The 26976-nt window shown below is 39.7% G+C and overlaps 1 protein-coding gene across 1 annotated transcript; it reads left to right on the top strand.

Annotated features, from left to right (window-relative positions):
- MYLK4 (myosin light chain kinase family member 4) lies at positions 1 to 25413 on the top strand. Its single transcript, XM_021386373.1, has 13 exons — positions 1 to 621; positions 10252 to 10291; positions 11174 to 11272; positions 12255 to 12711; positions 13553 to 13572; positions 16365 to 16470; positions 17338 to 17431; positions 18484 to 18593; positions 19674 to 19815; positions 23238 to 23308; positions 23992 to 24120; positions 24623 to 24775; positions 25126 to 25413. The coding sequence occupies exons 1-13, from the start codon at positions 1 to 3 to the stop codon at positions 25211 to 25213; spliced, it is 2130 nt and encodes a 709-aa protein (XP_021242048.1). The 3' UTR covers positions 25214 to 25413.

Raw genomic sequence — 26976 nt, 5'->3', positions numbered from 1 at the left:
ATGGTCAACAACTTGGCAAAAGTATTTGATCCAAATGCTTTGCAAAGCCAGGGGCCTGATAATACAATGGAGCCCCCACAGATTCATCATATTGTAAGCAGTGATGTCAGCACTGAAAGTTTTAACGTCATGGATATGAAGTTTGCCTTCCTTGAACAGAAAATAGATAAGCTGTTGATGCTGCAAGACAATGTGCTTAAGAAACTGAACAGCGTTTCCCAAGAAATCTGTTGCATTGAAAAAGATATTGAGATTGTAAAAGCAGAGACATCTGAGCCTGGATTGAAGATGGAAAGAAACAAAAATCTGAGAAATAATCACATGAAGAGGCTTTGCCTTAAAATGAAAAAATCTCTTTCTGATATAAACAGGAATGCAGAGCAGCAAGTTAAAAGACTAGATGGACTGGAGCACAGTGTTTCTGCAATACAGAAGCTTGTAGGGCCTCTGGCTGAGAAGGTTAAAGCATTAATAATACATCATTCAAGTGGAAAACATCATATTCTAAAACGTAAGCTTTGCAAGGCAGGTGATTATACAAAAGCAGCTGGACGTGGTTTTGGGATGCAGATTTTCTCGGAGACAACAGCTGATGCTCTGCTCAAGAAGAGGAGAGAAAAGGTGAGCCTAGGTTTCTTTCTCGTCTTGTCAAGAATCATTGCAAGCCATAGATATGTTGTCTTATATGCTTAGCTTTTTCATTTCATTAACATTTGAGAGAGAACAAGCCATACTCTTTAAAAAATGAAATGTATTAGAACAAACCAAGCAAGTTTTGGTGAAAAAAAATACAAAAATCTACTCAGTAACTACTACCTGTGCTTTTTTCTAATGATCTCTTTATTGTTATAAAACATAATTAGGGGTCACTGACATCAGATTGTCACAGAGTTCAGTAGGTTTGGGTATTGAACATCTATTTTACTGGATTTATAATTACTGAGCTAAATCAGGTTGCAGTGGTCGTGCTATATGTTGTGTGGTCTAGAGCTCAGTGAAACTGTTGAAAAGACTTCCAATGACTACAATAGATTTTGGATCAGGAACGTACACGTGTATGATGTCCTTTATTTCAAAGAAGAACTTAACTGTTCTGCTGTTCTGATCTGGTATTTCTGCTGACATCAGTGGGGAGGGAAGACTTCTAAATTGGGATCCAAGGTAAGGTTACTGTAATTGGAGCTGCAGCTTTTGTAAACTTCCTTGGAGGAAAAATGCCCGTGTCACCATAACGGGAGTTTTGTTATGTTCTTTACAGGACAGATTCAGAGAACACAAAAATCTCTTGAAAGGCTCCTTTGATTATCATAGGCTCTAGTAAGGTAGCTTAACTATTCTTTGTTGCATAAAGAAGCTCAGTAGAACTAGAAAATTAAGAAATTTATTCTAACAAATACATTGAAATGAGAATAAGCTAAAAATGTTGCCTTTGTTATTCTTTTTTGCTTTGCTTTCATGTCTTCCCCAAAATGTCATAATCTGGCTTCACTGCTTGATAATTAAAGAGTAATTTAAGGAGTTTATCTGACATTTTTGAGCAGGAGAAGCATCACGTGAAGTTATTACTGGAAATGACCTTCCTTGAAAACAGAGGTGCCCAGTATTACTCAGAATGCTGTCCTCAGCAAACCAGGTGCTTTTTAGCTTGCTTACTCTTAGGCAATTCAAATTCTCAGTTAGACAAGAAGCATTTGAGCCATTACAGGAAATATAACAGCAGCTGCTGCTGAATAGCAGCAGAGGAGCGTCATGTAAAGATCCATCCATTCAACTGGATGATCCAACATTATGTAAAGGTATAACCTGTGCAGCCTTGTTTCCAGAACATCAGTAACTAAAGGGAAAAGTAGCTGCCCTGCTAAGCAGAACAAAGAATAAAAGTGATTTTAAAGGCCTTCTTTGAACATCAAGTTGGACTGATTTTGATGACTGAATTTGAACAAAATACATTTTTTCACCTTTTGTACCATTATCTTGATGAGAAAAGATTATTTATTTTGAGCTTATGGCTTCTTTTGCTTTTTAAAACATCAGTGAAAACATCTGTTGTGAAAGTCCCATTCAGGAGACCCACAGGTCATCTATGTAATGGTAGAATTGCTCTAGCCTGTATCTGTGACAGAGGCTGGCTGTGGTACAATTGTGCATTAAGAGAGAGAAGGGGACCGTGGTGGCTTCACCGGTGAATGTGCATGTGCTGGTTTGTGCAGCAGATGAGGCAGGTCATGGCTGGTGCCGTGTGGAGGAAGTGATGCTCCAGACAAGGGAGCTGGGATGGGAGAGTTTTCAGCTGTGAAGAAGAGCGTGGTGGGCTTGGATTTGATAAAAGGACCCAAAGAGAAGAGAGGTGATTGGGATCTCTGTCTTTATTCCAACAGCATCTCCATTTGTAATCTCTGCACTAATCCACTGTCGTTCAGAGTGACTTTTGGTGAGGTAGAGTGTCCTTAGTGGTAACTTGTCTAGCATTAGGGCTTACTAGAGGCAGCAGGAGCATGTCTGGAGTCATGCTGGTGATACTATTACTTTGCTAATATTTTGTTTGTTTTATTAGATAGCATACATATGTTCACCTGTCATTACCTTCCTGTCTGTGTGTTTGATTTATTAGCATAGGACCGTCATAAAATTTTCTGCCTTTCTTGTGAACAACAGATGGCTTTAGTAAACACTTAGTCAACTCGGTTCTAAGTAAAAACAGACTTGAATTCATCCCTGCATTGAGAACAATGGAAGCGTACAATGTCCTTCAGCACAGATTGTCAAGCGTGCCTTTTGATTTAGAGGCAGCCAGCGTTTATCAGCATTCAGAACAAACAGACTCTCCTCTGCCTGAGGTGACAGAAAAAGCATCTCTGAGCAAGTTAGTGAAAAGCATGGTCCACGGACTCCATGAAGCTGGTTGCTTGTGCCTCTGCCTGCCACATATTCAAAACAGATTTACAAATGAGGTTTTGAATTATTGTGACAAAAGGAAAAAGAAAGGCAAAGAAACTGAGAAACAAGGGGTTAGATATCTTCACACCCTTGCAGAATTTTGCACCTGAGATGTACCAGTGATACCTGGTGGCATAGCAATGAATAGACCTACCCTGTGAAAATTAACCCTGGCTTCTGTTAGCAAAATCTTTATTGCTGTCCCTAGTCCCCACCTGAAAACAATTTCCAACAATGCAGAATAGTCAGCCACCAGTCAGTAAGATCAACATCTTTGTTATCCTGGTTGGCCTCCATATGGCATTACTGAGCTATTCTGCCATTAGTTTAGACATGCACAGCCCTGTTCTGTTTCCTTATGGCTGTGAGCAAGGCGATCCATTCATCTTACTGGAAAGGCGGTACCTGTTTTTGTGCACTGCTACGTGTGCTAGATCAGATGTTTGGGATGATGTGCCTTACCCACCTTTCCCAGTGACCATGCCACGCACTACTGACCTGAGGTGGCTGAGCTGCCTGACAAATAGCTGTCTGTCCTCAGCCTGGTTCTGCAAAATAATTCAGACATCCCAATTATTAGTAGGCTGTGCAAGAGGTGACAATGATGCATCCAGATAAAGCAGTGTGTTGAGTTCATATACTGCTTAGTCACCTGTCCTCCTATCCTTCCCTCTTTAGAGAGGTGCTCTTTGCTTTATTAATTACAGAATTGGTTTTGACCTTTTCATAACTGGCTCATTTTACAGAAATGGATAAAGTAGAGAGCAGTTGAAGAGATGGAACAAAAGGGATAGCTGCCTCTGTTGGGTGGGAAGAAGGGCAATGGGAGAGAAGTAAAGAAGTGGTGATAAGCAGCTGATGATAAGCAATCTCTCTTCTGGCTTCAGCAACAGCTGGAACAGTTTCCAGATCACAGGCCTTACTGCGACTTTTTGTACTCTGCAAAATATAGGGAACGCTCTCCTCTGAAGCAAAATTTCTGTTTTCCTGCCTTTTACCGCCATCCTGAAATACCACTGCTGCCTCGTACAGGACCTTAGTTGATTTCTGTTTTGAGTTGCAGTTATAATATCGTGTAGACTGCAGACACTTCACGCTTTGTCAATGCTGCCAAATGTCTCCAAGCCATTTTCCACCACATGCGGCATGACCCCGTCACCAGTGGCTGAGAGGAGAAGCAGGCATTACTTGTTTTTTTAAGTTTTTTTCTCACTACTACCACTCAGGGAAATCAGCAGTTCTACAGCAGTGTCTTTAAACTCTTGAGGTTTTCCTCAAATTCACCTTTCTAAGTAGTCTGTGATAATCCTGTTGCAAAATGACGCTGTGACTCCACTTTCAGTCTTCCTTCCACCTATCAGGAAAGAGGGTAAAATAATACTTCACTTATTTCCTCCAAATTAAACAGTTTAGAGATTCTATACTAGTAACCTGCAAATACTCACCTGAAGGGTCATAAAGTCCCTTTTGTTGCCATTGTAAAGTGATGCTGAACTTTCTGCATTTGCTTGCAGGTTGCTGTAACTTTGGTCACTTGCCATTTCTGCAGGCTTTGCCACAGGACTAATAACTTTCAGCAGTTTGAGGCTGTTTCCCACAATAAAAACTCCCCAGCAGTGGGAGCTGTGCTTTCTGTTTGACCCCCCCTGGCCCTCCTGCACAGGGATCACAGCGCAATTGCAAGTCACTTGTTGCTTTAGTTGAAGTTGGTAATGAAACTTCTGTTTGCAATCTGTGTTTTAAGATACATTCAGCCTCATCTTGTAACCATTATTCTGATTCCTTCATTTTGCCTACAAATACTAACTGGTCCCTCATGCATTATTTTCCTTCTCTCCAGATTGGCCGTGTTCTGTGAATTTTTCATATTCCAGCCAAACAGGCAGAAGTTGTTTCATTTTATTTTTTATTCTGTCTGCAAGAGTTTCTGCAATCCTCAGTGGTTTTCAGGGCAGAGTCCTTCTGTAGGATCTCAGCAGATGTGTTTGCTGCTTGGGCAACACAATGTCAGTAGCTCTAGCTGCCTTTGTATTTGGGAGTGCTTCTCTGCCCCTCAGGTCTGATGCCTTTATCCAAATACAGCGTCAGTAGAGGTATTCCAGTTCTTGAGTGAGCCATAAATTGAGTTATAACTATCTCCCTCACTTTTTCTATCTATAAAGCCATTAAGTTTTCTCCAGACAAAATGTCTTCATCTTGTTTTGCCCTGCTTTCTCCCTTACTGACAGGTTTTTCATGCACTTCCAACTCAGAATGTTGTGGGTTTTTTTACTTTTTCTTTTAGTATCTGAACTTGCTGTTTGCTGTCAATATTCCTTGGTAGGATCCAGCCCTGGGCACTGCAGTTGTGGTTTTGCTCCCTCTTTACCTCTGAGGAATGTGTGGAATCAAAGCAGGCACTGCTGATTTCTAAATACCTGCACATAGCCTCAGATGGCTTATTGTCATGACATTAATGCCTGCATGTTACAGCCACCATTTCAGGAATCCACTACAATTCCTTTGCAAATCTCAAGAGACCTCATGAGATACAGAGGTAACTGGTGAGTGCAGGAGAGCAAGACAAAGAAGGACTTCAGGGAGCAGTCCTGTAAAAGAAGGCTCCTTGAAGAGAGGAGACAGTGGTAGGAGGGATTTGCTTGGGCAAGAAGTCTTTGCCCACTCCAGTTATCTAAAGTCCACCTTTTGACATCAGGAGTTCTACCTATACAATCAGTTTTCAGGTGTCCCCTAGCAGGAGTCAGATGTATCTGCCAGAGGTTAGGATGCCATGCTTGGATGCCTCCTCCTGTAGGAGAGAATGCCATTGCAATTAAATTCGGGGTCCTCACCATGTTGGTTTTTGATGAGAAGTGTACCTACTCAGGAATGCAATTGATTTGGTGTTGCATTGGCAGCACCCTGGGCTTTGCATACACATGCACTAGTGACAAGGAGCAGTGATGCCTGACTGGGCACCAGCCCCAGCAGAGCCTGGGATGAGTCCAAGTACATTCCTTTTGGTATGTGCTGCCTTTGTGGTAAGGTGCCACAGGAAAATATGCCTGTAAAGGGGAAATGAACAGATCTTCCCCCACACAGACACCCAGAGCTCCTTCTTTTTAAATGAAGTTCGTTATTAGGAAACCTGTCTTTCTGGAGTCCAATTAGAAGTGAGTCATCAAAGCTGCAGGGAATGGTTTTTGAAGTTTGTAACTCTTTGGAAATCTCCCAGCAGTGTGATTTCCCAAAAGTGGCTTCTGAAGGGCTGTTCAAGAGGTCTGAGCATATTTGCCATGGATATCATTACACGTTTAGCACAGATATGTTAGTAAAGGTGTGAAATATGAATGAGGCTTCTTAACTGATGCTGTAGTAAAGAATTGCTCCAGTAATTGATAGGTGGGAGATTCATGGGTTTTACTGAGTTTTGAGCTGGATTTTTCCTCTCCTTTCTCAAAGTGGAGACAGTGGAGCTCACTACAGACGATGAGACATTCAACAGTAATGTGAAAAATGTGGAGAACGGCACCTAGAAAGCTTTTGGGATGCGGTGCAGGTACATATGAAGCACATGTGCAACCTGTGAAGCACATAGGACCCTGTCAGTCATCACACATGAGAAGACATCAAGAAATGTGAAAAAGGAGAGATGTGAGGCAGTCTTATTTAGAATGATGTTATCCCAAGGGAGTTTTCTGTATTTCCTTTGTGTCCTCCTGCAGAGATTACTACCTATGTCTTTTTAAGGCAGCATGACACACACAAATTCTCTTTTATTTTCTAGAGAGGGAATTATGATTCTCATGGCTAACATGTTTTGGCAATAACATGATTGAAAGAGCCTTGTGAACTGAGTTTCATTCATACAGAAGAGTGATTTCTTTATCTACTTCAAAGAGCACTATAAGGATTGTGGAAGATAATTTTTTTTGCTAGAAGATGCCGGTGGATTGTGTAGCATAGCAAAAAATAAAGTCGTGTGGCAGATATACCACCTGCCAGTAAAAGCAGAATTCCCATGTGTGCATTTTCTACCATTTAGAAGTTTGTATCAGAAATGCATTTGTTCAGTATTGCTGGGTTCTTGGAAGGAAGACAAAAAAGGAATGAATATTGAAGAGGAAAAGTGAAGGAGAGGCTGGGTACTGGGTTTTGGGGATAGCGCAGGAGGCAACACCATGCATTCTGGTGCCCAAGATCTCCATTGCACAGAATGCATTCTCCCATGTACCAGTATGGAGGTACTGAGAGCATTCATCTCATGGTGTTCAGGTGGAAAAAAATATAGCTTTCTGGCTGTTAATGAAATGAAATCTTAAGGAAGCTTGAGTAACTAAAATCATACAGATGAACGGGTGGTGATCAGGTCTGATACGAAACCAGGATATCTTGTAGTAACAAAGCTCTACAAGGTATCTTAAGAACCTGAGAAACAGAAACTAAGTCGGAAAAGTCTTCTATACATCCGCAATGTTGCTTGTCTTGATATCGGATGAATGAAGTTGAGAATAACGTCTTGACATCAAATGAAATGTGATGGAGTGATAAAGGACCTCTAGCTAAAAGCTTGGGGCTGCTTCATGAGGCCATTCATTACAAAAATGTTTGCAGTAGGAAAAAAAATCAAAGAGTTTTATTAGGTGTATAAAAAAAAATTGAAAGTTAGCTAAGAAAACATTCCAAGGTTAGGACTGCTGCAATATAAAGAAGGAATTTAACTAAATGCAGCTCATTAAAAAAGGGTCAGATGTCTATAAAAAACATTAATCTCTCACTGCATTTGAAATCTCTGTTAAAATATATTATATTTATACATATGATTTCTTATTGCTTAATTTCTGCAAGTTTCATGATGTACTTTCTAAAGTCAATTTAAAGAATTTCCAAAAGTCTTTTTTTTTCATTGGTCTATACTGAAGTTTTAGCGTCCAGAATATCTTGCATTATTCTGTTATCACCTTGTGGGTTTTTATTCTCTCTCTGTTACTTAGGCTCTAGCAAAGTTCTTTATGGAAGAGTCTGTTTAAGTTTACAAAATGCATTTTTGAATACACAATACCAACTTTTGTAGGTGAAGACACCTTTCTTCTTTGGTATATTTTATGGGATGACAATATACATAACATTTTCTGGTATTACAATGAAAACTTCATTGAAAACATTGGGCTTGTATGGATAGGGAAAATGTCTGTAGTGCTATAATCCTAGTTGTATGTATTCAGATCGTTAAATAAAGGCAAAACAATAGGGTGGAAGTCTAATTTGCACTAAGAAATATTGATTCATATACTTTCAGAAATTATAGACAGAAAAGAATCACATGTCACCAAATTTCAGGATGAATAATACATGAATAAATGAAACCTCACAGGGATTGAATTAAAAGATCTCTTGAGAGAGCACAGTTATCAGAATGAAGGAAGAAACTCATTATGAAGAGTAGGCAGGCAGGATGGATAGCACTAACAAACCTCCATGCTTTTCAGACGAAGTTTTCAGAAAAGCATGATGTCCTTGGGTGCTCACAGGCTGCAGATTCATGAGGGGACTGGCCTGGCTGCCTGCACATAGACATTCTGGAGATGGATGTCCCCACCCAGGTGGACATCTTGGGGACACATGCCCTGGATGAACTCAGGGCAGGTTGCCATGTCTCCTGCAGCATGCGTCTGGCCAGGAGGAAGGACCCCACTGACTTCAGCTCCAGTAGACCTGGAACAATCTCACCCTTTGAGGGGAAGAAATAATGAGAGCAGGCTCATGCTTCTACTACTGGATTAAGTTTTGACAAATTGAAGTTGCATGTTGCTTACTAAAAGCAAAGCCCTTCACGTGGAGAGAACTGGAATGCACATGCATATACCACTGATATGTCTGCAGATTGTACTAGTCAAATATCTAATCCTTGTATTTATTTTTCTTATTTTGCTGTGCTACTGGCTTTATACTTACTGCAAATAGTTACATTTATTTATTCTGAAGATTGCCAGTAACTGTTTTATTTGTATTCTTTTTTTCTTTTCCTCTCATTTGGATTAGTATGAGCTCCTCATCTGCTGTTAAAAAGTAGGAGATCAGAGGTGATGCTTGAATAAACAGTGTAGTAATTTATGTAACACTCTGTCAGCTTCAGCATCATCCAATGTTCCACTAGGTGTGGATTTTCAAAAGCTGACTTCTGTATTTCACACCTGCAAACTACAGCAGTATTTAGTAGGAAGCACTGTGTGCCTGCAATTAATTCTGAATGCAGAAGTGAAATCTGGCCCCATGCATCAAAGAGCTTGGAGTCTGTTTCTCTGGTTATTTGCTCAGCTGACTGTATTTGATCAGAGCTGATGTCCTCAGTGGTGTGGTGAGGTTGACATACTTACAGGAATCCAAGTGCATTACTAATTGCAGTCACACTGCAGAATGAATAAGTCCAAGGGTTTTCCATGCTTCTTTCAGCACTTTCCACCATGAAAAACAGAATAAGCATTGGTTGATTCTTTGTGATCCACCTGGAACTGAGACATTTATATTTAAGTTCCATGTGAACAAGGCTCCAATTTATATTTCAAGGGTACTTGGCTAGTTCTATTTAGGCCTTCTTGCAGCTTACAATTTCCTGGGAACAACTGCATCCCAAATAATTTTCAATCTCAATTCCCATGTTCACCGTGCAGTCTCTTTTTCCCTTGCAGATCAACATTTTCTGAAGAAGTTCTGCTGAAATCCTTTCACACAATTTCATCCCGTTTTTCTTAACTGTTTTTGTTTCTGTCATGGTTTTATGATTTTCGGTTATTGGTATTCCACATCATAACATCATGTAGTGGATATACCTAGTTCTCAGAAGAGAAGGACTACTACAGTCCCCACGGTACTTTGCTCCTCTGTTACCATTTTCCAGCCGGAGGGAAAAGATAAAAGCCCGCAGTATAAAAACTTGCAGATCACGAGACCTCGTCCCTTTTTCCGCCGTCTCTCGTCTTGGCAGCACCTCGCTCTCCAGCCGTCTTATCGTCGGTAGTAGAGTAAGGCCTACCTTGACTTTGGGACATTCTCTCTCTCTGTGTTGGATTTATCAGCTTAAATTGTAATTATATTGTATTATAGTGTGTTGTTTTGCATTCCGATATTTTATTTAGTAAATTAGTTTGTTTCTCCTCAGATTGTTGCCGCTGTTTTTTGCTCTCAGGGCCATCTCCCTACCCTTTTCCCCTTTCCCCTTTTCCCGGGACGTGGGCCCTTGGGTCCCCCGTCCCCTTTGTCACGGAATCGGGCCTAACGCCTGTAAACCGTTGACAGTTTCTCATTGATTTTCTTTCATGCCTATTTTCTATGTAGCTTGATGAACTTAAAGCAACACCACCAACAACTTTACCTGGTTAAGACATTCAAAATTTAGAGCCTGACCCTCTATATTTTGTTGAAATGTATTACAAAGTTCAAAGAGAGAAAGTAGTCTCTCTGGAAAATATTTGGAGGTATCTGCATTTTTCACACCCTTTGGATCCATTACTACTAATAATAGCATCAGTTTCATAGTACTGTATGAAGAAGGCAGGTGGAAAAGAAACACAGGTCACCCTCCTGCCACAAGTCTAGGAGTGACTGATGAAAAAACACACTGAGCAAACTGGGTAAAACTGTTTGTAAATAGCCATAAATGTACCAGTAACAGCTGTTTTCGAGGAGCTGGCAAGGCGTAAAGCACCTCTAGATGTCACTGTAACATTGTAAAATACAGATAAGAGCTCACTAGAGAGCTGTCAGGATGGTTTATACTCTCTGATTCCTGGTAACTGTTTCAGTCAGCCTGTAATAAATTGTTGGGTCATTAAAAATGCTGTTACCAGATGTTGATTAACAGCAAAAATCTATTTGATTTTTTTTTTTTTTCAGTAAGACTGTTACTAAAATCTTTGGTAGAATATTAAATATTTCTAGTTTTCCTTTACCTAACCTAGTTTTGACAGCAAAAGCTAGTGCAGGGCAACAGCTGAGTTCTGGAAGGTTTTAAGTCCCAGAGGCTCACTCTTGATCTTTTCTGGGCTATATTTGTGCCAGTGGTGATGTTGGTTACAACTGAGATCATTTATCCTGCTCTACGCTGATACCAGTCTGATAGCTTGGTAGTGATTAAAACAAGGACCATAATTCACAGGAAAAACATGAGTCAGATCACAGACTACTTGGACTCAACAGAGAAATCAGGCTGCAGTTTCATGAGGAGCAATGCAACATGAACACTCTATTTGCTGACTAGTATATCTACTGGCTTTTCCACAGGTCATCAAAGAAAAGTCACATTTGAGTGAGACGGGAACAAATTCTATGCAAGAGGAGGAGCCACCAGATTCAGCAGGTTAGAATGTTTTTTCTTCTGATCAGTTTCAAGTTTCTACGAGTAAAGCTGCAAAGCCCTTACTGCTTCAGTAATAACCCTTACAGAAGTAACTCATGTTCTCCTGAGCAGCTCTTGCTTGGGTTATGTGTGTGCTCACCAGCATACGTGAGAATAGTACAAGAAACATCATGTTGCCATCACATCCAAGCAACTTGACATGTGCCTATGTATAAAGAATCATGGAATCATAGAATCATTAAGGTTGGAAAAGACCTCTAAGATCATGTCCAACCATCGACCCATCACCACCATGCCCACTAAACCATATCCCTCCTCAGTGCCACATCTGCATATTTCTTGAACACCTCCAGGGACAGCAATTCCACCACCTCCTTGGGCAGCCTGTTCCAATGCATTACCACTCTTTCAGAAAAGAAATTTTTCCTAATATCTAACCCGAACCTTCCCTGGTGCAAATTGAGGCTCTTGCCACTGGTCCTGTCACACATGAGAGAAGAGACCAACCACCCCACCTCACTACAACCTCCCTTCAGGTAGTTGTAATGAATGATAAGGTCTCCCATAGGCCTCTTCTTCAGACTAAACAATCACAGTTTTCTCAGTCACTCCTTGTAAGACTTATGCTCAAGACCCTTCACCAGCTTAACTGGTGGCAAACTGCTCAAAGAAATGCTTTGCATGAGGATCTTATTAACCTGACAATAAATTTGAATGAGAAAAGCTTTTTCCACTGCTGCTTCTGAAAGGGAAGAATCTCTGGCGCATGATATCCCACTCATGAAGAAAAAGAACTCTGCTAGAGCCTATAACTTTTCTTTTGCTTAGGAGATATTTACACTGAACTTGAAAGTGGGAGAGGGAAGCAAGTGCCTTGTCCAAAATACAGTGGAGGTGATTTTGAGCATGAAACTTCTACTTCAATATGGTTACTGACTCTCAGAACTACTGACATATTCCTTGCTGATCTATTCACTTACAGAGGGGGCCATCCAGAACAGCCAGTCTTGTTGTCGTGAGGAAGAAGTTGATAAGCTCAACAAGGAAAATGCTGAGAGGGAAAGTACTGTTCTGCTACAAATGGATTCTCCTGAATTTCATTCTCAAGGAACAGAGGAGAAAGAAGAAATAGCTTTTGAAAGCTGTTACAGGAGAAGCTCTGTTCAGAAATCCTTCACTGTGGAAAGTCAGCAAGAAGATGATGCTGTTGATGATGCCTGTCAAAGGATAACTGGGCAGGAGATAGAGAGGGAGTCTCCAGCAGATGAGGAGACGAAGGAGGAACTTCAGGTGCCTGGAGCTGAAGAACAAGAAGAGAGGATGGATGAAGGGGAGGGAGCTGCTAGTAAGAATGAAAAAGAGGATGAGGAACCATCAGCACCTTCCCAAAATGAAGATGAGGCAGAACAAAGCCATGATCAAGAGGCACCAGAGGGAATGTAAGGCCTGAAACTCAGACTGTACATTCTTAAGAGACCCTTGCTTTAGAAAAACCTGTAGTTCAGGTTTTAAGTCAAAGTGGCTGCTTAGTATAAATACTAGTAAAAATCGAGTCCAACACAAAAATATAAAATGAGTTTATCTGACTGATCTAAGCTCTAAGCCTAAAAACAGACAGTCAATCTACCATACATAGTACTGGCAGTGTACTTTGGTTGTTTTCTTGGGATAAAGGATAAGAATATGAGAATTGTGACATGCTATTCTTAATCTTTGATGAGCATTCTCCCACTCTGTAATGTTTATTCACAGCAGCATCATACAACATATGAACAAATTAATGTTGTTAGGTTAGGCCATGTACCATTTGGGAATTAAGTTACTACAACATTTAGTAACTTACTTGATAATATAGAATTGTAAAACTTTGCCCAGAAAACTAAACTGATAAACTTGTTTACTGTAATTCTTTCTGTGCCGCATTTATATTTAGCTTTTCAGGGATAAACCAGTTTAAGCTCTCAGGAACCTATAAGAACAGAATGAAATCCCAGTCCTCTCCCATTGCTTTAAAGGTGAGATTGATAGCCAAATGTTAAAATCAGTAGAACTCAAGTAGGCATTTCAGTAATGAAGAATCATTTTGTTGTCATGATTACTTAGAGGTCATTTTATTCCTCTGAGTATTAAAACAGTTTATTTAACACCATTATTTTACACCATTAAGCAAAATAGCCTAATGTTTGAATGCAGTATGTGTGTAGGTGTTTTTCATGTATATTTCTAAATTGTCTCTGCTTTAAGTATACCTTGCTCTAATGCCATGTTTTGTCTTTGCAGGTGTAAAGGCTGTGGAAAAGGTACAGGAAATTATAGTTCAGTCATTGAGCAGACCTGCCAATTTGAGTACAGTGGTAGCAGTAACAGTTGAGTGAATGTTGAAGGCCTAATCAAAGATGACAGTAGAGCAGGCTACATGCAGAAAGTTCTGATGGAACATGTAAAACTAAAATGAAACCCAGGACTTGTACAGGAAGTATTTCCAAAGGCAAAACCAAACCATTTTATTTCACTGGTATTGAGTGTAATGGTCAGACAAAGACATCCATAGAAAAGAATGACATCAGGATCATAATTAGTAAGAGGAAAAGAAGTGCATGGTAACTCTAATGGGAAGCAGTTGTTCATGGACCACATCATAAAGTGATGGGAAATACCATGGTTCTGTTTGCTTCCATCAAATTCTCCTCTACCTGAGGAGTTGGCTTTTGTTGTCGGCTTCTGTTCTTACAGAAATTAGTCACAGCTGATTTGCTTTTGCCACAACTACTCCACTAATACTATCCTCTTTCCCTCTTCTTTTCACAACAGAGCTAGTACTTTTAGACATAGAGTAGGGGGAGAAATTACATCATTTGTGGCAAAACTAGTTGACTTGTGGAAGTGCTAAGAACATATATTAACACAGAATCTACAGTGCTCTGGATGTAGCCTGAAAAATCTAATTCCTCGTATTAGCGCTGTAGCAATCTGAAGTGAGAACAACTATAGTCTATAAAATAAAGGAGTACAAACTGCTGTGTGGAGGCCTGACTGATGCTTCTGAAGAGTCAGATAAATGGTGTTCAGGCACTAAACTCTGAAGCAGAGTGAAGCAGAGATTTCTAATACCACTTCTGCTTGAGGATTTCAGTGCCTATCCCTGCATATGAATGATGGAACATGAAGTGATGGCCTGATGGGTTTGAAGATATATATATCTGCATGTGCATACATAGGAAACAATGAACTGCTTTGCTTTGGGAAAGCAGAGTGAAGTGGGAAAAGGAAATAATGAATTAAATATCTATGTGAGGCTCTTAGATTCTCTAACAGAAACAGGTGATTGTAAACTAAAAATCTAAACTCATAAGCTGTCCTGAGCTCTGGCAGATTGTTAGAGATGGCATTAAAGTTAGTGTCTCTCCTGGAGTGCCTTTCATCTGTAACAGCAGGACGTTCTTGAATAGTGAGAAATCCCCTTTGGTATGCAGTAAAAGAAAAATGGAGGATTTGTCATTGAAAAAATCTTGAAGGCTAAAACTTAGACACATAATCTGACTTCTTTAAATGAGCATTTTCTTGCTAAAAGTTTGGTATAATTTGAGAGTTGAGCATTCCAAACCCTATATTTTACTTTCATTCTGGGGCCCTTGGAGTTTGTGTCATTAGGGTCAAATTCTGCCTTTAGGGTAGAGGCTTGTTTTGGTAACATACAAAGGCTCGTACTTAAGGACATGCAATTCATGCTCTGCAGAATCCCAAGTAGGTGGCAAACTTCCAGGAGCCCCAGCTTTTCACAATTCCTTGACCATGAACTAACTTCCTGACCATGTAAGTTATTAACACTGTCAAAAAAATCTAGGTACACAGCTGGTATCCTGGAAAAATGGACATTCACTTTGAATAAGGACAATCCACTGTTACATTAATGACCAAACTGTTCCTGCCAGCTACATGCTGTCATGTTTTTTTGTTTTGTTTTGTTTGTGGTTTTAATCATTTTCACTGGAGGAATGAATGGCTTTCAAATTGCTCAACAAGCTCCCCACAAAAAAGACCTGGCGTTCCAGACCAGAGAGCTCATGTTAAAACACTGTGGCTCTAGCCCTCCCAACCAGCTGAAGTATTTGTCACCTTGGTCAGCCAAAGGTCACTCTTGGGAATATAAATCAAGTGAAAAACAACATGAGTATGAATTTGAAATCACAATGCCCTGCAAAAAAAATCCAAAGAGAAATTAGGCATGCAGGGCTTGTATCCAGCAGGGATTTTGACATCAGGATGGCAGAATGGTCCAGTGTGTAAAAGTCTGGACAATAATACTGGAGACCTATATTTGTGCCAAAACTCTGTACCTGCTCCAGGAAGCTGTTGGGAAGCTGTTTCTTTACTGTGTCCCTCTTTTCTTTTTATCAGCCTTCTTTTTTTAAGCACGGAAACTCTTCAAAGTAGCATGTGTCTACCACATAGGACCCTGAGCCATAATGGAAACTCCAAGTGTTACATGACAGGATGAAACTCCATAGTGTGCACAAGCAGTAAATGTAATCTTTAAAGACAATAACAATGCTGGGGAGACTCAATTAGATGGCCAGTAGAGAAGGGATTCTTCACTATGAACATCATAAGGGAGATGACATCTACTAGCTGGGCTTACAGAAGAGCTCTGTATCTCTTTCTATACCAAGAGAGAATTACAGTACATACTCATCTATTAACAGTTCCTAAGAAATTAAAAATTGGTTAGGGAAAAATTCCTTCCGAATCTTCTAAACAAATTGCCCAGGCCTTTTGTGGCCATGAAGCTGCACTGGCTTAGTCTAGCAGTCTTCACCTTGCCTCTTGCTGCTCCTGATACTCACAGCGCAGAAGGTGCTAACTAAGTAGAGGAGTACTTATCTTAATTAGTGTAGCTCCCCTGTGACGCCATACTTTCTGAGCCAGAGCTCTGGAGTAAAATCCTTTCTAAATAACAGAGAGACCTATCTATTTAACTTACAGTAGGATGATTAAGTTCTTTATCTGGGGTAAAGAAGGACTGAAATATATGAGACAGACTAGCACTGCATGTGACCACTCATATGCTATCTGTTTGCTTTCTCTTCTGTAGACGATACTTCTACTCCACCAGCACCATTTGATCACCGGATTGTTTCAGCCAAAAGGGTGGGGATCAGCAGTTATTATAATGTCAACAGGAATGAAATCTTGGGAGGGTAAGTCAAGTGAACCCAATCAACGTGTAAAGCAAGGCAAGAATTTAAAGCCAGGAACCCCCAGGAGGTGAATGGAAGCATCATTCCTCCCTAGAGTCAGAGTCATGAAAGTCTAAGTTTTAACAGTACTTAGGAATGAAAACAGGAGGCTGATTTTACTGTGTGAGTGAATTTTGGCTGAAGGTTTGGCAGCATTAGACTTGGCTTGTATTTCGTGTTGCTCTAGGTCAGCCAGCTGCCCTCAGGCTTTGTCACAATGCTCCTAGGATGCGATAGTACCTCACATTGAAACCAAGAGGATGTAGAAACATGTTGTAGCCTTCTTTCCCTCAGCACTGCCCATCCCTGAAAATACTTGCATGTTTTCAGGTATATCAGCAAGCTAATCTGACAGACCATGTAATTGCTCGATCTCTCATGCTGACATAATTCAAGATAGAGTGATATTGTCATTTCTAATAGCAACGTGGTCTTGGGTAGGCTTTGTTTCATTATGAAATATCAGCCTTCCCTTGGGGTAGAATGATGATGTGGGGAGAGGCAGATTGTGCACATAAGTGAGTTATTATTGTTACAGTATGTATTGTTGTAAGCTTGCTTCATCAAGTATTAAAAGCTGTTAGAAGTAATGAAGTGAGTGTTAATGAATCATACAAATGGAATAATATCAGCTACAATAGTGTGATTTTGGCATGCCTAAATGAGTGATAGCAAGTCTAATTTACACAATAAAATAGCAGCAATAGAGCAATTGAATGGAACTCAATAGGAAGAGGATTATTTCCATTCTGTATAACTTAGTTTGCATTCAAGGCCAATACAACTGTATGGTTTTGATTAATATTTTTTCCCTTTTTTTTTTCCTAGAGGGCGATTTGGTCAGGTACACAAATGTGAAGAGAAAGCAACAGGTCTCAAGCTAGCAGCCAAAATTATAAAAGCCAGAGGTGATAAAGAGAAGGTTGGTAGAGTCTTTGTTCCCTAATGGACCCCACACTGTTCTTCAGCTACTCAACAGACCATGGCCAAGAGCCTTACAAGCCATCATAGTCATAAAACCTGCTGGATTACCATTGGCAGTAGTTCTGTTTCACTTCTCATCAAAGTCTTCTTTCTGGTTTTTCTCTCTCATGTTTTTGTTTTTAATCATAACTTTTCCAACTTTCTTTTCAGATTTTTGTGTTTCTTTGGCTTGCCTTTTTTTTTTCCCCTTTGTTTTCTACTTTTAATTCTATTAGTGTTTTCTCTAATGGTGAAAGTATTTGTCTGGCCTGTGACATAGCATACTTCCCCCTCCATCACAATCTATCCTTTACTGCAATGAATTCATGTCACTGTGAGGTACAATGATAACAGGCATGATCTGGGCTCCTGACATCAACACAAATAAAAATGAGAAGAATTAGTCTGACCTGTTTTGCAAAACTTGTGGCCATCTGGAGCTTGCTTTCACAAGAAAGACAAGCATGGCATCCTTTCTGTGACAGCTGTGTCATTAATGGTATTCAAGGTTGGGATTTGTCTCAGCTATCTGTGGTTCTCTAAGGCATAGCTCTCTGTGAGTAAGCTGATCACCAAGAATCCCATTACAGTCAGTAGAGAGATTTGCTCCCCTGAAGAATGACTCAGCCCACTCTAAACTGCATATTTAAAAAAGCTGAACTGAGTGGAGGTACCAGTCTTCCCCCCTGACTGCAAAGGGAGGTTTTGAGGACTGTCCTGGACTTTTCTTAGATAGATTACCATTTGTCCATTTCTCTTTCTTTCCCCTTCTTTCTTCTCTTAATGTATTACTGTAGCAGTTCCCTACTCAAGCTATGAGTTCAGTCTAGTTCTTACTGCCTTGACATCTACCATTGCAGGAACAATCACAGGCAAACCCTGGGTTTACTTGACACAAGTGAAAACATGAAGATAATGTAGATGTCTGGTTCAAGCTGACCCTGTCCTTGTTCATGTAGCTTTCTTAGAAAAAAAAAAAGCTTCTGACACAATATTCATGATTCTTTACAGAATGAAGTAAAGAATGAAATCAGTGTCATGAATCAGCTGAATCACGTGAACCTTATCCAGCTATATGATGCCTTTGAGTCAAAAAATGACATTGTCCTAGTCATGGAATAGTAAGTGTGTTCTTTTCTTCCCCTTTCTGTCTTTACCACTTCTGCTAGAACTATTTGTTTCTTTCTTACTTTGTCCTGAAATTAGAAATAAACCTTCTAGCAGGTGGAAAGGGCATATGAAAAATGTTCCTAGGAATAATAATTTTAAAAAATTAAGAAAAAGTGCCATGGAGCCATTTATGCTTTTTTTTTTGAGTGATGCTCCACACTCCAGGTGATGTAAAGCCACTACCCCATTTGAAGATAGAGCTGTTATTAGTTCCTCTTTAATTTCTAATGGTATTTTGTGCCAACGAAGTGACAGACATCTCAAAATATCTCCAATTCTGTGATGCAAATGCAAAGACATCTTACAATGAAGAGGTGCCAACTGTAGATGTTGTGGATAACCTTTATCTGGAAGCTTGAATTGATTACCCTGTCTTCTATGCTGGTTAATCAGGCTAATTAGGTAAAATTGGCTGCCTTAAAGACAAATCGATGTTGTTTTTAAGAAGCCAAAAATGATGCAACTAAAATACTGAAATGCATGGCACAAGGTATGAGCTTGACTTTTCTGTATGTTCTTAGGTAGTCCTATGAGCTTGGTTTGCACAATTATTATGACACAAAAGCTACAAGTCAGCATAGATATCAGTTGGTAAGATGGGGGTATTCTGAAATGTAATAAGAAGTTAAGAAGTCATTTTCACTGATTTTGTTGCTTCAAATTGAAAATTTTTATCATGTCCCTCTGAAACTCCAAGGGAGAAGACCAAGGATTTAATGCAATTGTGTAGCATGTTATCTTGGTTTTCCATGTGATTTCATTAATTCTATTGGTGCAAAATTATGTCCCAAGACAGCATCTCTCAATGAAGAGGAGACTGGGTTCTCAAACTCTGAAGAAATTCTGACTAGAATGCATCAGAACCAAGTATGTGGGAAGTTCAGATCAGTGTACAAGCTCATGTTGTAGACACCTTTCACTGAACCTGACTTGAATCCTTAAAATAGTCGATAGTTTTAATTCTATATTACTGTAATTGCATGGGTTTGAATTTGGACTTGATCTCCACTTTATTGTCTTTCTCTCATCAGTGTTGAAGGCGGAGAATTATTTGACCGAATTATTGATGAGAACTGCAATTTGACAGAGATGGATACTATCTCATTCATAAAACAGATCTGTGAAGGAATTCAGTACATGCACCAAATGTACATTCTTCATTTGGATCTCAAGGTAGAGAACTGACGTGTGGAAATTCTCTTCTGTAAGGGTAGGCCATGCAGCTTAGCAGATTCCTGTGGCAGAAACAACAAACAACTTTATTCTGCTTTCCTTGAACTGATGTATATTTACTTCAGCCACGTTGAGATCAATTAAATGACTACAGAATTAAGTAATTTAGATGAGAATTGTGGTCATATGTCATCAAGCTGCATAGCTCTTGAGTTTTCCATGGAATTATTTTACAGGAAGCCAGAAAGATATTGGCAACAATATCTTGCTATTTTCAATTTTTCCATTTGCATCTCAAAATACTGTGCAAATATTATTTAATTCAGCTGCACAAGATCTCTGACTTATGCATCAGCCATGGGATAGGAATTAACCCCATTTACACTATGCTGAAGCCAAAGCATGAGTGAGTGAAACTAAATTCAAGAGTCATTTGGGGTCATTGCAAACCCAGCATATATTTCTAAGGTCTATGCTACACTGTTGTGGTCATGAAAAGCATCAGTAGATAGCAAGCTTGAGAGAAAATACATTAGAAAGTATTTTCTAAATGAAAGTAATAAAAAAAGTAGTTGATGCAAATAATACAGCATCTGTTAGATTAGACAATAACTGCCAGTACAGCAGTTATTGTCCAGAAAGACCAGAAAAGAGTGACAGATTCTCCGTTAGGTATTTGCTTAGGTATCTGAACTATTTAAGTGTATACACAGAAAGTCCCCTTACTTCTATCTAAAACCAATTTTACCAACTGCATATTCTTACACTGGTTGATTGCTAATCACTGTCACTCTCAGAAAATAATTTGTAAAGATATTTTTCAATAGTCTGGACATGTGAGCTGGATCTTTTTCCCTTAAACCAAGTTTTTATTAAATAATAGACACAAATGGGAGAGTTATGGATTTGAAAGTTGGACTATTAGGTGGATAAAGAATTGATTGGATAGTTGTAGCCATATGGTTGTTGTCAATGTCTCTACAGCCAGGTGGAGGTCAGCCACGAGTGGCGTCCCCCAGGGGTCCATTTTGGGGCTGGTGCTCTTTAAGATCTTAATCAGTGACATAGACAGTGGGACTGAGTTCACCCCCAGCAAGTTTGCTGATGATACCAAGCTGAGTGGTGCAGTTGACACGATAGAAAGAAGGGATGCTATCCAGAGGGACCTAGATGAGCTCAAAGAGTGGGTACATGAGCATGAGAACCTAATGAGGTTTAACAACATCAAATGCAAGGTGCTGCACTTGAATTGCAGCAATCCCAGATTTGAGTACAGACTGGGAGAAGAACTCATTGAGAGCAGCCATGCAGAGAAGGACTTGGGGGTCCTGATGGATGAAAAGGTGAACATGAGCCAGCAGTATGCTCTTGCAGTCCGGAAGGCAAACAGTATCCTAGGCTGCATCAAAAGAGGGGTGGCCAGCAGGGCAAGGGAAGGGAATTGTCCCCCTCTTCTCTGCCCTCTTGAGGCCACATCTGGAGTACTGTGTCCAAACCTGGCACCCCAGCACAAGAAGGATGCAGAGCTCTTCGAGCAGGTCCAGGGGAGGGCCACAAAGATGATTAAAAGGGCTAGAGCACCTCTCTTATGAAGAAAAGTTGAGGAGTTGGGGTTGTTAAGCTTGGAGAAGAGAAGACACCAGGGAGACCTCATTGCAGCTTTCCAGTACTTGCTGGAGCTTCCAAGCAGGAGGGAGACCGACTTTTTACAAGGTCTGATAGCAATAGGACAAGGGGGAATGGCCTTAAACTAAAAGAGGGGAGATTTAGGCTAGATATTAAGAAGAAATTTTTTACTTAGAGCATGATAAGGTGCTGCCACAGGCTGCCAAGAGAGGTGGTGGATTCGGCACCCCTGGAGGCATTCAAAGCCAGGTTGGATGGGGCCCTGGGCAGCTTAATCTAGTGGGTGGCAACCCTGCCCATGGTAGGGGGGTTGGAACTAGATGATCTTTAAGGTCCCCTCCAACCTTAGCCTTTCTATGATTCTGTATTTCTTAACCTTATTTAGTACAGAAATAAAAGGAGATGATGTCTTTAGTTTTATGACTGTCTATAAAGATCCCTGAGCTTTATACTAAAGCAAAAAAGAGCTAAGAAGTCCAAAGAGGGTTTTGTCTTTGGTGAGATTTTTATTACAGCTGCTGTTTTTGGCTTGTAATAACTGAATTGTTAACATTTATATTATTGCACAGGTTAAGGAAATGAACAGATGCTTGTTGAGATCTGCTTCAGTTGCTTTATCGATGACCAGACTTACTTTTCTCTTTCTTTATAAACATCTAGATAGCTAGAAACCTATCAAGAAGAATTTCACACAGGTCTTTGAGACATATTAATTATGTTCTTGGAGTTGGCACAGTTTTTATATGTCATACTGCTGACAAAGTGGCCCATACACAATCCAATGAATTTTTCCCAGAGAACTCTCTTTTCATGTGCCAGCCAGCTACAGCTTCTCCATTCTGTTTTGCTTACTCATAGGTTGTTGTCAGTAACAGATGAGTTTGAGGAAGAATGCTTGAAATTGAAAGAAATTCATCTTGACCATAATCATCCAGGACCACAGAAACCATGGACATATGATGTTTACAAGTCCTATGTTTAAAATGAATTCATAATGGTGACAAAGGTTAACTAATGTTTTAAGTGTTGAGGGCTGTTTTATTTCAAAGAGGACTCAACGAGCAACAAGACAAAGTATATAAAACTATAAAACTGCTGGCAGTGAATATGACTCTGTTTTAGATATTTACATTTCAAAGACAATTGGCCAAATTCTGTCCTTGCTCCCTTCTGTTTGAATTGGGAGTAATTTAGGAAGCCAGTGGATTCCTTCCAGGGGGATGAAGAATAATTGGCCCCGTGAAAATCCAGAGGGATTTAACCTATGAATCCCCCCTTTTGGTAAAATACCTGATGAAAGCATAAAGCTGCTATAACTAGCATAATATATCAGTGCTCAATCAGACAGTTACTGGCAGAACATCCATGAACTAAGAAACTTAAAGCTATAAGATAAATTTCAAAGCCCAGTAAATTTGTTTTGTTTTGTTTTCTTTTTTTAAATACCAGTGTCAGCTTACTAAGGTCTGTAAAATCACCGTGCCAGTATCCTGAAACCTCACTTTGGAAGTCTGCATTCTCTATCTCACTCCCCCTACGAGTTCTTTATCTGAACTGCTGCCTTATGTCAAATTGAAAAGCAAGAAGAAGCAGTTATAAGGCATAGAATACCTAACCTCGACTGCAATGTGATAGAAGGGGTTGTACCCAAACAGAGAAATCTGATCAGGGAGGAAAGCAAAAGGTGCTTATGGCATGTTTACCTTGTTTTTAGTGGTTTTCACCCTACAGTTTTCTAAAAGCCCAGTTTGTCATGCTTGCTTCTCATTGAAGTGTTTTCTGGTTTCTCTTGGTAGCCTGAGAATATCCTGTGTGTGAACCGATCTGCAAATCAAATAAAAATTATTGATTTTGGATTGGCAAGAAGGTATGTGCCTGTGTTCTTACTAATTTTAAATGAACTAGGAAACAATCAAAGTATTACTTCTTTGCAGTTACATCTTTGACCCATAATGTTCTCCTACTGTTCTTGCAACAAGTTGGTTCTTTTAGCCAAGGACGTCTTTTCATAAGGAATGTTTGAAGTTGGGTTAAAAAGTTTTGTTCTGGAACCTTTATTTAGGTTGCAGGTTGAAAGAGGTCTGATTCTAACAAGTAAGTACATTGGTACAGCTAAAATCGACAAAATTTGTGGAACCCCATGTCTATTCTCTTGTCCCAGTGTTATGAGATTCTTCAAAAGAGAGTGTGAGAGGCCATTAGGGCCTTTCACGAGATAATTCATGCTATATCACTTCCTTGTTGAAGCAGATACCATAACGTATGATATGGGGAAGATTCCAAAGGATGATAACAGCTGCCCTCAGTAGTTCTAGAAATCTGAATTTCTTCCTTTGTTTAGCTGTTGAGTTTTACCCTGAAGTATGATACAAGTTTACAAATGTTTTTCATTCCTATATATGGGTAATATTTATTTCTAATTTGTACTTCTATCTGTCCTTGATTTCCTCCTGAATGTCCCATATGCTTCTGAAATCCCACTAAGTGCTAGACAGCTTATAATATAACTTTAAAGCTGTAATGTCCTTTGTTAATGTTTCCTTTGCCTAGATATAAACCCAGGGAAAAGCTTCGAGTAAACTTTGGGACTCCAGAATTTCTTGCTCCTGAAGTTGTGAATTATGAATTTGTCTCCTTTCCTACAGACATGTGGAGTGTAGGAGTCATTGCTTACATGCTGTAAGTAGGATTCAATCTGCTTTGTAAGCTGTTTCTAGGTTATTCTGTGTCAGTCATCCAAATTTGTTGTTATTTGGAAGACTGACAAAATCTGTACACAAAATAGAAAATACAGGCCCCTTTCCAAATTCCATATTCAGTAATCTGACTCTTTTTTCAACCATTAACTTCTCTTCTTTGTTTTGCTGCACATTTATCTTGAGCAATTAGGTATTGTGCACCACTTGATAAACTCCCAGTGTATGTCTGCAAAAGTGGTCAGAGATCTGGAAAATATGACCCTCAATGAAAGACAGTAATGTTTATTTTGTTAGGGGGAAACGGTGATTATTTTAAAAAATGTAAATAGAGGAGAAAATCAGAATGGTCTGGAAACATTTTTAGATAAAAAAAAATTTTAAGGTGGGCCAGAAGTAATAGAACAATCATAGATGCCACATCAGAGATCACGTACAGGAAGGGGAGAAGACAGACGGACTTAACATATTCCTTTTTACTTTAGCCTCAGTGGATTGTCTCCTTTTTTGGGTGATGATGACAACGAGACCCTCAACAATATCCTGGCCTGCAGCTGGGATTTTGAAGATGAGGAGTTTCAAGGTGTTTCTGAGCAGGCCAAAGATTTCATCTCAAAGCTTCTCATCAAGGAAAAATGGTACGTGATCTCTGTATCTTTGAAATGGGTGTTCGATGCCATCGTGTCATTGTTGTCTCACTTGTACTGCTCCACTGCAGAATTATCATCACATATCACAGTTTTTAATGTCCATGTAAAATATTATGATGCCATTTTACTGATGTTCACTAAATCTATAAAATTCTCTGAAGCTATCTGAATGAGTTTTTGCGTTGATGTTAGTGGTTTCCTGGATTAGCTGCCATCTGGCATAAAGTGTCCTGAAATGACAGCATTGCATGATGGCAGAACACAAGACCTGTAGGAGATAACTGTTGAATTATAAGATTCTAGGAAAAATACTTAATAGTATTCTGTTTTTCTTTTAGCTGGAGAATAAGTGCAACTGCTGCCTTAAAACACCCATGGTTATCAGACCACAAGCTCCACTGCAGGCTCCAGGTTCCTAAAATTTAAATATCCTTGTGCATTGTAGATCTGCTGTAGCCTGTCTCTGTTGCCATATCGCTATTTGCTTTGATATTTCCCTCATCTGTTTTTGAGTCCATCTTGCTGCTGTATTTCTTGCCACTGTAAGCCATGTGTGTCCCTTTGCCTTTACTTAGCTGCTATAATATCCATGCTCACACTTGCTCATCAGACCGTGCCTGTCTGGGAAGAAATATGTGGTCGCGTCACTGGTGTGTGTTGCTGAGTGGATCTGTTTCTTAGCAAAATGGAGTTGTTTAAATAATGAGTGCTTAACTACCATATGTTAAAAGAGATGATTCTGCTTACTGCTTTGAAAAGCCTTTTAGACTGTCCACAAGTCCTCCATGAGTGCTGTTAGATTTCACCCTACCTCTTCCCAAGGGATACTTTTCCTGGAAGAGCCTAGAACCTCAGCCAGTGTATATCTTTACACTTATGCACCTTAACTACCCTTTGAGGGTAGTCAGCTCGGTGGCTAACAGAAAAGAAGCAGTTGTTTGTTCACCCCCAAAATTCCATTTAGCTGATGTGGAGGATCAACTTGTTTTAAATCATTTTGATTATTTCTCTGTTAAGTAGTTGATAAGTGCGGGAGATTCAGACTGCTGACGAGCTTCCCGTTGAATGAATCTGAGTCCACACTGTAGTTCAGTGGTTCAAGGGAGGAATCATTTTAATCACATTCCTGATTTTTTACAGCATTTAGAGAGCAATATTCACTGCAGATAAAGCAAATCCAGGTTAAATAAAATGACTGCTGTAGTGCCTAGGATGTATATGTTATTTAGAGTTAGTAGACTGTCTTTTTAATTATTAAAATAATCTTAATGAAATAAGATCAAGGATTGTGATGATAGTAAAAAAGTAGTAGATCTGCTGATGAGATGGTGCGGGTTTGGGGTAGGATGGACTGAATAGTGTCCTAACACTCTCCGTCTTTGAGAGATATTCCTGTTATACAAAGTAAGGGTAACCAGAAGTAGTGTAAAATGGGAAATAATAATAATCAAATAAATTATTATAAATTTAGTTGAAATTTAACTTTCTTGGTAACATCCCAGAACAGCAATGCCCTCGAGATTATTAGATTTAAATATTGTGAGCACAGACAGTAAAAATAAGAGAGTTTGTCACCAGTTTCATAAAATAGCATTCAGTCCCTTTTGTCTGGCTCCAGTGAAGCTCTGATTGTTGCAACCTGGAGAACAGGCTGTCTTTTCCAAACGCTGCAAGGTCACAGGCTGCTCACCTGGCATGCTGCTTCCTATTACCAATTTTTGTTTAAGAAGAGTCTGCCCCTGATAGAAACCTTGCAATTCATTCATCCTTTGTGGCTCCTCCCCTGGAAACCTTTTGTTCATACCACTTGCACTTTCCAAAATAGCTTCACTAAACATGCTGATGTTGCAGTGTTTTACCATTACCTTAACTAGAGTTGAGATGTGACTGATCTTCAATTAATGCTCCAATAATGGCAGCTTTCTTTTTTTTTGTTTTTCCCCAGAAGAAGGTTAAAGGTGACTGTGAGTCCCAGGCACCTTCAGATCCATAATCTCTGAAAGAGCTGCAAAACAGAAGGTTTGTTTGGGGTCCTAAGTGGGGTTTCTTTCATACATAGATACCATTGCACTGTGGAAGTGATCAGTGGGAGGCCAAAAACCATACACAGTTCTAACTGCACATTCCAAAATGTATTCACCACCATCCTTACTGTTGTTTGGAAAGCATTCAAAATGTAAGCTGGCTCT

Source organism: Numida meleagris, chromosome 2, assembly GCF_002078875.1.
Source record: "Numida meleagris isolate 19003 breed g44 Domestic line chromosome 2, NumMel1.0, whole genome shotgun sequence".
Classification (NCBI taxonomy): domain Eukaryota; kingdom Metazoa; phylum Chordata; class Aves; order Galliformes; family Numididae; genus Numida; species Numida meleagris.
Note: the sequence above shows the minus strand (reverse complement) of the source record. Positions and strands in the feature narration are given on the sequence as shown.

What these genes read in the sequence shown, in the direction of transcription:
- MYLK4 (XM_021386373.1), top strand. Translation starts at nt 1, where the DNA reads ATGGTCAACAACTTGGCAAAAGTATTTGATCCAAATGCTTTGCAAAGC. An exon ending in AGGAATGAAATCTTGGGAGG is followed by an intron (nt 16,471 to 17,337) that starts GTAAGTCAAGTG and finishes TTTTTTTCCTAG; the next exon opens with AGGGCGATTTGGTCAGGTAC. An exon ending in GGAGTCATTGCTTACATGCT is followed by an intron (nt 24,121 to 24,622) that starts GTAAGTAGGATT and finishes TTTTTACTTTAG; the next exon opens with CCTCAGTGGATTGTCTCCTT.